We start from the raw sequence: 13189 nt of genomic DNA, 5'->3' as shown, positions 1-13189 counted from the left end.
AGTGCTGCCTGGCCGGCGGACAGCCTGGACACAGACAGTGTGGATGCAGGGAGTGGACAGAGGCCTGAGACAAAGGAGGGGTGCTTCCTCACGTGAGGGTACAAAATTCCCATTCCAGAGACTGGAGAGCTAGCTGAGTGAAGTCATTTTCTTCTCTAGCGTGCGCCCCCTCCCACACACACTCATCAACGCTAGTGAGCTAAGCAGCGCCACCCAGCGGAAAACAAAGTCCACCCCCGCCCGGAGCCTGACCAACCTGTGTCCTCCAGACACATCTCCCAGAAGACCAGAACAAATCCCTCCACCTGTCAAGTCTGTGGACTACAGCGTACTGCAAAATTTCAGTTCTAGGGAAAAGTGGAGGCAACCCCACTCGGATTTCATTCCGTACGCTTCTTCATCTGTTCATTCTCTTTGCTTCTGTTTTTCTGATGTGTTCTGTTCTCTTTTGTTATGTTGGTTCCTTTTTCTTGCACTCAGAAGGAACAACTTTTTTTTTTAATTTTTCAAGTTTAAAAAATTTATTTTGTTTTCTTTAACGGTTTTATTCGACTTTACTATTTAAATTCTTTTTAATGTGTTCATTTTTTAAGCTCTGTTTCCTTTCTCTTTTAGTCCCTTTAATATCAAGCATCTCTTAACATGCAGACAGATGCATACCTAGGATCTAGCTTCCTTTAAATGATATTTTTGTTTTGTTTTTAATATTTTACTTTTAACTCTTTAAGTTATTAATTTATTTCTCCCTCCAACATGACAAGATGGAGGAATTCACCCAAAATGAAACGAGAAGAAATGACACCTAAGACGTAATCAACACAGATACATGTAAGATGTCTGAACTAGAATTCAAAACCACAATTATAAGACTACTAGCTGGGGTTGCAAACAGCACAGAAGACACCAGAGGCACACTTTCTGCAGAGATAAAAGAACTAAAAGCTAATCAGGCCAAAATGAAAAATCCTATACCGAGATGCAATCAGGAATGGCTGTCATGACGGCAAGGATGGAGAAAGCAGAGCAGCAATTCAGTGATATAGACCGTAAGACTATGGAAAATAATGGAGCAGCAAAAGAGGTAGGAAACAAATGCAAAAGATCACGATACAAGACTTAGGTGACTCAACCACTTGTGAAAGAGGAAGGACATTCATATCCTAGAAGTTCAAGAGGAGGAATAGAGAAAACAAGGGGCAGAAGGTTTATGTGAGCAAATTGTAGCAGACAACTTTCCTAATCCGGGGAAGGACACAGACATCAAAGTCAAGGAGCACAGAGAACTCCCATTAGATTCAATGCAAAATAACCAACTCCAAGGCATATCATAGTCAAATTCACAAAACACACAGACAAGGAAAGAATAATGGAAACAGCAATGACAAAAACAGTTCTTCACCTACACGAGGAAGCAGGCCAGGCTTACAGCATATCTGTCCACAGGAACTTGGCCAGCTATAAAGGAGAGGCAGGATACTTTCACCGTGCTGAATCAGAAAAATCACGCAACCAAGAATGCTTTATCCAGAACTGCTGTCATTCAGAATGGAAGGAGGGATAGAGTATTCCAGACAAGCCAAAACTAAAGCAATCTGTGGCCACTAAACAGGCCCTGCAAGGAGTCTCTAGGAGGACTCTGTGAGTGTAGAAAGAAACAAAACGGAACAGAACAGAACAGAATGTAAAAGAAAACAAACACACAAACAAACAAACAAACAAACCAACCACAAAACAGATCAAAAGCAACCAAAACCTAGAAAGGGCAAGAGAATTTCACCAAAAAGACCACCTCCACAATGGCACTAAATTCATGTCTAAAGGTAATGGACCCAATGCTCCAATCAAAAGGTAAAGGTAACCACTCTAAAGGTAAATGGGCCCAATGCTCCAATCAAAAGACCCAGGGCATCAGAACGGATTTCAAAACAAGGTCCATCCAAATGCTGCCTACACAACTCTCATTTTAGACTAAAGACACTTGCAGATTGACAATGAGGGGATAGAGAACCACCTATCGTGCTACTGGACATCAACAGAATGCTGGAGGGGCCACACCTGTATCAGACAAACTAATCAGACCAAATAATTAAGGGGTCTATCCATCAAGAAGATCCAGCAATCGTAAATAGTTACGTCTCCAAGTGGGACCACTCAAACATGTAAGCCAATTAAGAACAAACAAAGAAAATCATGGATACTAATACCATAACTGTAGGGGACTTAAATACCCCACTACAACAATGGACAGATCATCTAAACACAAAATCAGCAAGGATACAATGGCTTTGAATGACAGGCTGGACCAGATGGACTTAGCAGATATATTCAGAACATTTCATCCTAAAGCAGAAGAATACACATTCTTCTTGAGTGCACCTGGAACATTCTCCAGAATAGATCACACACTGGGTCTCAAGTCAGCCCTCAACATGTGCAAAAAAGATCGAGCTCATGCCATCCATACTTTCAGACCACAAGGCTATGAAACTTGTAATCAACCACAAGAAACAAGTTGGACAGCCCTCAGAAAGATGGAGGTTAAAGAATATCCTACTAAAGAACAAATGGGTTAACCAAGAAATTTACGAAACGATAAAGAAATACAGGGAAGCCAATGAAAATGAAAACACGGCAGTCCAAAGCCTTTGGGAGGCAGCAAAGGCAGACCTAAGAGGTTTGCAAATCAGGCGTATCTCGAGAAGCAAGAAAGTCCCCAAACACACAATCAAAACTTGGCCCCGAAGGCGCTGGAAAAAAGAACGGTGAATAAAGCCCAAAACCAGAGGAAGAAGGCAAATGATACAGATTAGAGCAGAAATCAATGACATCGACTGATCAACGGACCAGTAGAACAGATCAACGAAACTAGGAGCTGGTTCCCTCAAAGAACTAACAAAACTAATAAACCCTAGACAAAAATAAAAAATAAAAAGGAAAGGACTCAAAAAATAAAATCAGGAATAAAAATAAGAGAGATGACCATCAGTACTTCAGAAATACAAACAATGATAAGAGAATATTATGAGCAGTGATATGCCAACAAACTGGGCAATCTGGAAAAAATGGACAGACTCCTAGAAGCATGTAAACTACCACAACTGAAACCGAAGATATAGACAATTTGAACAGACCCATAACCAGTAAGGAAACTGAATCGTAGTCAAAGCTCTCACAACAAAAACATTCCAGGGCCGGATGGCTTCCCAGAGGAATTCTACCAAACAGTTAAAGAAGGGTTAATACCTCTTCTTTCAAAGCGGTTCCAAAAAGTAGGAACGGAAGGAAAACTTCCAAATTCATTCCATGAGGCCAGCATTACCCTGAAAAATGCTGTTTCGAAGGCGCAGGTGCACCCAAATGTTTATAGCAGCAGCACTCTCAACAACTGCCCATCTAGGGAAAGAGCCCAGCAGTCTTTTGACTGATGAATGGATAAAGAAGAGGTAGTGTATTTACGCAGTGGAATATTACTTGGCAGTCAGAAAGAATGAAATCCTGCCATTTCCAACAACGTGGATGGAAGTGGAGTGTATTACGCTAAGCGAAATAAGTCAGTCAGAGACAGACGAATACCACACAACTTCACTCATATGTGGAATCCAAGAAACAAAACAGATGGACGTAGTGGAAGGCAAGGAAAAAGAAGGTAAAAACAGAAGGGGGACACATAAGAGACTCTTAAATACACAGAAGCAACTAAGGATTACTCGAGGGAGGAGCACGGGGGATGGACTAAACGCGTGATGGACATGAAGGAGGACACTTGTTGGGATGAGTACACCTGGGTGTTACAGAGAAGTGATGGATCACTAAATTGTACGCCTGAATCCATTGTGACCCTCTCTGTAACTTGACTTTAAATAAAAGTTAAAAAAAAAGAGACAACAAATTCTGAAAACAGCTAGGGATGAAAAAGGTCCTTAACCTACAAGGCTTGAAGTTAGCAGCAGACCTGTCCTCAGAAACCTGGCAGGTCTGAGGAGAGGAACAGGAAATACTCACGGTGCCGAATGGGAAAAATGTGCAACCGGGAATTCTTTATCGAGCACCAGCAAGGCTGTCACTCAGAATAGAAGGAGGGTTAAAGACTTTCCCAGACAGACAAAAACCAAAGCAGTTCGTGACCCCTAAACTACCAGGCAGAAAATGTTAAGGGGACCCCCTGAGTGGGAGATTAAAAAAAGAAGATAAAAGTCCTGAGCAACAAACACGGCAAAGGACCAGGTCACCTGAAACACCAACTCTACACGTTAACACGATGGCACTAAAATCGTATCTTTCGACAATCATTTTGAATACAAATGGACTAAATGCTCCATCCAAAAGGCATAGGGTATCAGAAGGGCTAAGAACTGACACAACTCAACACCAACCCTCCCCCTGCAATTATGCATTCAAAAACGGGCAGAGTGCTTGTTCAGATGTTCTTTTTTCCCGTGTAAAAACACACGCAGATGGCCAACAGACACATGAGAAGATGTTCAAACTCACTCATCTTCAAGGAAGTGAAAATCAACACAACGAGATTAGGGGCTGATACGTGTCCCAAAGGCTAAAATCCAAAACATAAGAAACGACATGTGTTGGTAAGAACATGGAGGAAAAGAACACTCTTGCAGTGCTGGTGGGAATCCAAACTGGTACAGTCATACTCTTTGGAAAGAGTATGGAGCTTCCTCAAACACATTAAAAACAGGATTACCATGTGAGTTGGTAATTCCACGACCTTTTGGAGGTATTTACCTCCAAAGAAAGAAAATGAAACCTTAATCCGAAAAGATACATGTCCCCCGATGTTTCTGGCCACACTGTTTATGAGAGCAACCTAAGACAAATGGATAAGAAAAACATGCACCTGCACAATGCAAAATTACAGAAAAGGAAGAGATCGTGCCATCTGCAACAACATGGTGGGACCTGGAGGGTGTACTGCTAACTGACAAGAAGTCAGACTGAGAAAGGCAAATAGAAATGATTTCACTCCTAAGGGGAATCAAAAATAAAACAATGAAATAAGCAAAGAAAATGCAGAATCAGACCCATACACAGAGAAGAAACTGATGGTTGCCAGAGGGGAGGAAGCGGCAGAATGGACAAAATGGGTGGAAGGGAGTGGGAGATACAGGCCTCCAGTTACGGAACGAGTCAGTCTCAAGAATCAAAGGCACAGTATTCGGAGCACAGTCAATGATGTAACAGCGATGTAATGGGACAGATGGAGCTAGTGATGTTGTAATAGCGATGTAATGGGATAGATGGAGCTATCCTGGCACACTTGTGGTGAGCATAACCTGATGTATAAATGTGTCAAATTCGCTATGTTGTACACCTGAATCCCATGTTGCAACCACACACAAATTTTGAGAAAGAAAGAAGGAAAGGAGGGAGGCAGGGAGGGAGGGAGGGAGGGAGGGAGGGAGGGAGGGAGGGAGGGAAGACGGGAGGGAGGGAGGAAGGAAAGAAAGAAGAGAGAGAAAGAAGGGAGGGAGGATAGAAGGGAAGCCATGGGAGAAAGAAGGGAAGGAAAGGTAGGGGAGGGGAGTGGACAGGGCGGAGGTAGGGGACAGGAGGGGAGGGGAGGGGAGAGAAGGGAAGGGAAGAAAGATGGAAACAAAGATAAAAGGAAGCAAGGCAGAAATGAAAGAAGGGAGAGAGAAGGAAGCAAGGAAAGAAGGAACGGAGGAGGACTGGAAGGAAGGGAGGGAGGGAGGGAGGGAGGGAGGGAGGGAGGGAGGGAGGGAGGGAGGGAGGGACAGGGGTAGGGAGGGAGGGAGGGAGGGAGGCAGGGAGGGAGGCAGGGAGGGAGGCAGGGAGGGAAGAAAGAAAGAAGGGAAGGAGGGAGGAGGAGGGAGGGAGGGAGGAGGGAGGGAGGGAGGAAGGAAGGGGAGAGAGAGAAAAGAAAAAAATGAAAGAAGAAAAAAAAAAAAAAGAAGAGAAAAGAGAAGAAAAGCCAAGCCAAGCCAAGCCAAGCCAAGCCAAGCAAAGAGAAGAAAAGAAAAGAAAGAGAAAACCAAGGGGCAAGTATTTGGAAAAATCTTAAAACCTATATCCCAAATGTCTCTTGGTGGAAAAAAAAATGGATCCCGATTTACATGTCAGACCTAAACCTGTAAATGTCTTAGAAGAAAACTTGGGGAAATGCTTCATGCCATTGTAGTTGACAGGGATTCTTGGACTGACGCCAAAAGCACAGAAAGGGAAAAAAAAAATAGCTTGACTTCATGAAAATTGAATATGTTGTGCATCAGAGAATACCATTAAGGGAGTGAAAAGGCAAGTGACAGAACAGAAGAAAGTATGGTGAAATTACGTATCATAAGATATTAACATCCACAACTTATAGGCAGTTCCTAAAGCACAAGAACAAAATAACAACCCAATTTAAAGATGGGCAAAAGACCTGAATAGACATGTCTCCAGAGCTGACCAACACATCGCCAATAAGCACATAAGAGATGCACACTATCACTAATCATTACAGAAAGCAAACAAAACCACCGAGTAAGACACCATCGCACAACCATTACGATGGCTCTTATTACACAAACAGAAAACAACAAATATTGGCAAGGCTGTGGCCTAATGGGATCTATTCTGGAGAAAGTTCCTTGAGCACTTGAAAGAAGGTGTGTTCTGTTGCTTTGGGATGCAATGTTCTGTATATAGCTTTTAAGTCTGCCTGTTCTATTGTGTTGTTTAAGGTCAATATTCCCTTACTGATTTTCTGTCTGGATGATTGGTCCATCGATGTAAATAGGGTATGAAAGCCCCCTACTGTCATTGTATACGTATCTATTTCTCCCTTTAGGTCTGTTAATGTTTGTGTTCTCTATGTGGGCGCTCCTATGTTGGGTCCATAGATATATAAACATGTTAGGTCCTCTGCTGGACTGACGGATTTTTCATTATGATATGCCCTTCTTTGTTCTTACACAGTTTTTATTTGTCAGGTTATTTTGTCTGATGTGACCATAGGTACCCCAGCTTTGTTCTGGTTTTCATAAGCATGGGATGTCTTTTCCCATACCTTCACTTGTGGTCTGTGTGCATCCTTCCATCGTAAGTCATTCTCTCACAGGCAGCATATAGATGACTGTTGTTTTCCAAGTCCATTCAATCACTATGTTTTTTTGATTACACGATTTAGTCCTTTTACACTTGGAGTAGTTATGGATAGGTCTGTACTCGCTGCCGGCTGTTTTGCAGTTACTCTGTTTCTTTTCCTCTTGTCCAGCTCTCTGGGGTTTGAGGAGTTTCTTAAGTGGTATGCTTACATTCCTTTCTCAACGTCTTTTGGTTATCTACCACAGATTTTTGTCTTGTGATTACCAAGAGGCTCCCGCATGACATCGTGTGTGTGTGTGTGTGTGTGTGTGTGTGTGTGTGTGTGTGTGTGTGTGTCTATTTTGTGTTGTAACAGCTTAAGTTAGGATGCATTCTAAAGCTCTACATTTTAATTCTTTGCTCATGTTTCGGGATGTTATGGCACATTCAAAAAAAAAACCCTTCTATCGTGTGTGTTCTCTCCGTGATTATTGTAGTTATGGTTAGTTTTACCACTTTTCCCTTTTAACTTTCAAACGAGGTTTGAAGTGATGAAGCTCCTGCCTTTATAGCCTTTCACCGTGAGCAGTATGATTTACACTTCCACGTTGTGTTGCTGATTGGTGTCCTTTCTTTTCAGTCTGAAGGACTTCCTTTTACAGTTTTAGATTTCACGTCTCCAGGATATCCTTTACCTCTCCTTCACTTCTGAATAACAGCGTTAGCCTGGTGGGTATTCTTAGTTAGTCACAAGTGTTCTGTTTGTTTCCTTTCAGAACTTTGAGTATATCATGTCACTGACTCTGGCCTGCAGTTTCTGCTGAAATACCTGCTGATAGGCTAACAGGGTTCCCTTGTATGTAAATTGGGTTGGTTTGGTTTTGGTTTTGGTTTTGTTCCCTTGCTGCTTTATAATAATCTTTGTCTTCAACTTTTAACGTTTTAAGTACAGTGTGTCTCAGTGTGGATGTCTTTGGGTTCATAATATTTGGAACTGTGCTTCCTGAATCTCAAGGTCTGTGCTTCCTGGATCTCAAGGTCTGTTTCCTTCCCCGGGTTAGGGGGGGTTTTCAGCTATTTTTTAAGTAAATTTTCTTCCTCTTTCTCACTTGGTTCTCCACTTGATGTTGTCCTGTAAGTCCCTTTAGCTATCTTCACTTTTTTCCCATTTTCTCTTTGCTCTCTGATGGTGAGCTCCACTGCTTTTGCCAAAAAGTTTACCGACCCTTTCTTCTACCTCACTTGGTCTGCTGTTGAAACTCTCTGGTGTATTTTTCAGTTCAGTTAATTGTATTCCACTGCTCGACCACTTCTCTTTGGCTTTTTTTCTTTTTTCTTTTCTTTTGTATTTTCGATCTCTTTGTTAAAGCGCTCACTGTTCTCATCCATTCTTCTCTCAGGTTTGGTGAGCACCTTCATGACCACCACTTGGGACACTTAACAGAGAAATTACCTGTTCTGTTTCATTAAGGCTTTGTTTGTTTGTTTGTTTGTTTGTTTGTTTGTTTTCCCGAGGTTGTATCTTGGTGTTTCTGTTGGAACACACTCCACTCTTTCTTCATTTTTCCGGACTCCCTGTGTCTGTTTCTATGCAACAGTTGAGGCAGTCACCCCTCCCAGTTTTGAGGGGATGCCTTGGGTAAGAGGAACCGCGGAGTTCAGCAATGCCCTAGGTCTTGGTTGTCTCTCAAACCTTCAGGATTGTCAATGGCCTATTTTGCCCTTCATAAACACGCATGTTCAGTGTGCCAAGACCTGTTGGGGTCCCAATGTAGGCGGATCTCAGTGAGCACTGAGATCTGTACTAATTGGAGTACAGCCCCAGGTAACACATTTTAAAATACGCAAATATATGCAGTTCTGTAGGACCAGAAGCAGAAGCTTCCATCTGGCTGTTTCCCAGAGCAGATGTGTAGCTCTTGCCTTTCCTGACGTGGCAATCCCCAACAACTCTGATTGCTGCCATCTTTGCATCTGGACCGTGTGTAGGCCATTCAGAGACGCTCTAGGCCATTCCTGCTTCTCCACAATTTTCAGAAGGTGCCAGGTTGCTAAGTGGGGTATACTTGTGCCACTTGGAGCGGTAGTAAGTACAACTGTTCCAGCTCTATACTTAGAGTCAGTTATTCAGAAAAGAGTAACGTGTATGCTACAGAGCAGATGCTTTCAAACAGATGTGAATGGACAAAATTCATCACTGGTAATTCACATAGACACCTCACAACCCACGAGAATTGCCGCATTTACCTTGGAACCAACACTTCTAAAACATTCCTGCCACGATTCTTCAAAATGTCCTATCCCATTCTTCACTTTTTTTTAACTTTTTTTTTTTTTTAACATGTATGTATTAGTGAGAAACAGACAGAGACAGAGACAGAGCACGAGCATGGGAGGGACAGAGGGAGGGGGAGACATAGAACCCGAGGCAGACTCCAGGCTCTGAGCTGTCAGCACAGAGCCCGACGCGGGGCTCGAACCCACGGACCGTGAGATCATGACCTGAGCTGAAGTCAGACGCCCAACCGACTGAGCCACCCAGGTGCACCGCCGCCCCCCCCGCCCCCCCCTGCATTCTTCACTTTTAAACTGATGGCAGGGTTTCCTTGTTGAGAATGTTTCCATATACCCAAGGTGAATGCTACTTGAAATAACATGGGCCACAGACCAGAACAAACTCTTTATACAAGTCAGTTTCTTTGGAAGATGCAATAAAAATAGAAAATTAAAAAAATAACAATAAAAATAAAAATACAGTGCCTGGCATATAGTGGATGCTAAGGAAATATTTTCCTGAGAAATAGTACTGTTTTACTACACTACTTCACAACACTCAGCTTCAGTCAAATGGTTAAACACTTTTGAATCTAACCGTGTTTCAGGTTCTACAATTTCTTAATCTACATATAGAAAATCATATCCTCACAACTGTCAGGCATCTAAACGTATGAGGGAAATGCTGACCTAGGAATGCCAGAGCTGACTGAGTTTTAGGAAAGCTATTCCACATCCCAGAGACTAGTAAAATGCTGTATCTAAGCATACCATAAAATGAGGCCATACAATCAACCTAAGTCTCAAGGAATTAGATTCTTACCCTCAATTTTGTAATGAAAAACAACTTTACATTTAAAACCATATCAAAATCACATCTCATAAGCTTATCAGGCACATGCACCTTTCGTTATATTTTATACGGGCTTTGCACCCTTAATACTCACAAGATCAGCATATGTCTTACAGAGAGCTGCCAGCTTCTCCTCTGGAGTTGAAAGAGTGTTTAAGGCTTGCATCAATAGTAACACTTCTTTTCCTGATGGTCCAAAAGGAATGGAGGAAAAAAAAGTACCAGAAGGATAAAATTAATCCAATCTGTCAATTCTACATAAAAATTATGTTCAGCTATCCAGATTATGATTTAAGGGGACATTAGATACAGGCTCACCAGGAAATCAGTGAAACTATTTTCAAATTCTTGATTAGAAGGGGTCAGCCTCCTCCCTGCCCCACATCGCTTCACTTAATAACTAACACTACTAGTGGTCAGCTATTTGGCACTGACACTGTAAGAACACCACTGAATGAAAGTGTAAGTACTCTAACTTAGCCACTGGTTCCAAATTAAGACATTCTACAAAGGGTCGGAATGTCTTCAAAAGCTTTCTGCTAGCCAACTACAAGTATTCAAGGAAGTTTAAGACTACCTAAAGCGCACATAATCCACAGGGACACACACCTTTTCCAGTGACCAATGTGACTTAATGACTGTTTCCTGGTGATTTACCAAGGATACTCTGGGTGCTAATCAAGATTAGGGCCAAGAAAAAGAAGTGAAAAAAAAAAAATAGCTCTTTCCTTGGGGAGTTTTACAAGGATACTTTAATAACTGTGCCAGGGATGGGGCGCCTGGGTGGCTCAGTCGGTTGAGCGTCTGACTTCGGCTCAGGTCATGATCTCGCGGTCCGTGAGTTCGAGCCCCGCGTCGGGCTCTGTGCTGACAGCTCAGAGCCTGGAGCCTGCTTGGGATTCTGTGTCTCCCTCTCTCTCTGCCCCTCCCCTGCTCATGCTCTGTCTCTCTCTCTCTCTCTCTGTCAAAAATAAATAAACGTTAAAAAAAAAATTTTTTTTTTAACAGAGAAGAATAACTGTGCCAGGGAGAAGCGGTAGCTGAGGTAAGTGGGGGCAAGCAAAGGGTGCTTCAAACTAAGTGATACGCCTCATCCTGTACCCTGCGGGTAGGTACCTTTTTATTTTCTGAATTGTTCCCTCTTGTATGTAGGACGTTTCATTTTAAAAATCTGAAGACAACTTTGATAGTTGTCTTAAATTTAATAACTTAAATTAAGTTAAATAACTTTAATATTTTACAAACAACTATGCATGGGAAAGAGGAGGAGGAACAGGCTGACTTCAAAAAATACTCTGCTATGACAGCACACACAATTTCCGCAGTGAAACCATTTCTCAGTCTGTTCAAGGACAAATACAGAGGGAATACAATTACCGAATGTGTAAGAAGTAACCGTCCATGTAAACTCTAATTGTATGAAGGTTTTAAACTGTAACCATCTAAAACTATTTAACAATTTTAACCTGAAGCTATAATTTACACACATTGGTGGAGTGATGGGTTCTGAAGACAGCTGTCTTGTTGGCGAGGAATTTTAAATCCTTCTCATATTCCTGTAATGTTAAAGTCCTACAGGGTGCTCAAAAGCGGATTTTTAAAAATTCCAAGTTATAGGCAGGTACAGAACTCATGCAAATCAAACCACGTAAACGTTACGTACAGTAGGAATTTTAAAAATTGAGAAGCAACCCGTAAGGCCAAGTAGGCGTTTTAGATTTTATTCCTCAAATGTAACATACCACATTCTAAGCCCTAACCTGTCAAACTAACAGAGCAGGAGGGAGAAAGCACACCCTGAAAAGCATTCTTGTGAGCCTGCCTTCTAAGCCACAGAAAACATATACCGTTTCCAAATTTTAGTGAAGAGTCTTTTAAATAAACTGAGCACATACAGAGGTCTCGCAGTAATTACTGGTCAGATTTCCACTCCACTCCACTCCATTCATTTAAAGGGTTAAATATGGGGCAAAACAACAGCACTGCTGCCCAAAGGCCACAAACTTTTTCCCCCAAAAAACAATTCTTGATTATTTGCAGAGAAATAATGTGATTCCTATGACCAGGCTTCCTACCTCGTCATATTCTCATCCTGATTGTAACTGCCAACCTGTTCCAAGAACACAGAGGTGTGTTTTTCACCTAACCACATCTTAAGACAGACTTAAAACAGACTATGTTCTGTCATTACCTGTGCTGCAGAAAGGCTAGGTAAAATGAGTAGCGTGTGAAAATGTCCAAGCACTGAGCAGAAATTATTACCTAAGGTTTTTCCTTTGTTCCTGTTGCACTGTGCATCTTGCTGATCATCAGAAGGATCTCTTCCACCATCTGGCCCAGGAGGCTCCATTCTTGACTCTTGCGTGCAGTACACTGGGTTCACCAAATTCCTGTTCTTTCTTATAAAGTTACTGTCTTCATCCTCTTGCAAGGAATGCCTGCTACTTGCGCCAGCACAATTTGAGTCTTGGTGCTGAAGAGTATCGTTCGACTGAGAGTCACACAACCTATCTGCTTTTACGCCTAGCCTGCAAATTCTAGATTCATCCATCGTGCCACTCACAAGCTAGAAAGAATGAAGAGGGGGAAAAAGAAATTTTAAAAAGGGCCATGGAAGGGGCTAAATCAATTGTAGTGAAGGAAGGGGAACTATGCAGTGCATAAGAATACAGTTTTCCATCCTACATTGCTCATGTCTAAACATACTGTGTACTTTTCGTATGTGGTACAATCAGTGGGCCCATCATCATTTCACAGTTTTTTTCCCCCTCCTTTCACAGTTGTTTGCAAAATAGCAATGCCAGTTAGAATCAAAGGAGGCAAAGAGTTGGGAAGGACTACCATAATGGTAGAATAGAAAACCCCGAGGCTCTGTCCCTCCAGCAAGTAACATGCTGGCAGAATCCACCAGAATCAACTTCTGCAGAACTCTGGGACCTTCTCAAAACTTACAACACAAACACAAAATAAAACTTATAACCCAAACGGAAGGCTGAGCGAATGAAAAAGCAGCTGTCT

General features: G+C 42.2%; 1 protein-coding gene across 5 annotated transcripts in view; it reads right to left on the bottom strand.

The window, feature by feature from the left end:
- LOC122212889 (gamma-taxilin-like) overlaps nt 1-12913 on the bottom strand; it is a 116525-nt gene extending 103612 nt beyond the window's left edge. For 2 of the 5 annotated variants that reach the window (XR_006199347.1, XM_042926880.1), the window contains exons 1-2: nt 12434-12910; nt 10266-10357 (exon numbers count right to left, since the gene is read on the bottom strand). Coding sequence is in view for 4 of the 5 variants with exons in the window: in XM_042926880.1 (XP_042782814.1) it covers nt 10266-10357; nt 12434-12722 (381 nt within the window). In the remaining variant the exon portion in view is untranslated. Of the gene's footprint in view, nt 1-10265; nt 10358-12433 lie in introns of all 5 variants that reach the window. The other 3 variants (XM_042926878.1, XM_042926879.1, XM_042926877.1) reach the window with 2 other exon arrangements.
- Between the last annotated feature and the right edge of the window lie 276 nt (nt 12914-13189).

The sequence above is a fragment of the Panthera leo genome, assembly GCF_018350215.1.
Source record: "Panthera leo isolate Ple1 chromosome Y unlocalized genomic scaffold, P.leo_Ple1_pat1.1 chrY_random_Un_scaffold_90, whole genome shotgun sequence".
Taxonomy (NCBI): Eukaryota; Metazoa; Chordata; class Mammalia; order Carnivora; family Felidae; genus Panthera; species Panthera leo.
The sequence above is the reverse complement of the archived record's forward strand: the minus strand, read 5'-3'. Positions and strand labels throughout refer to the sequence as shown.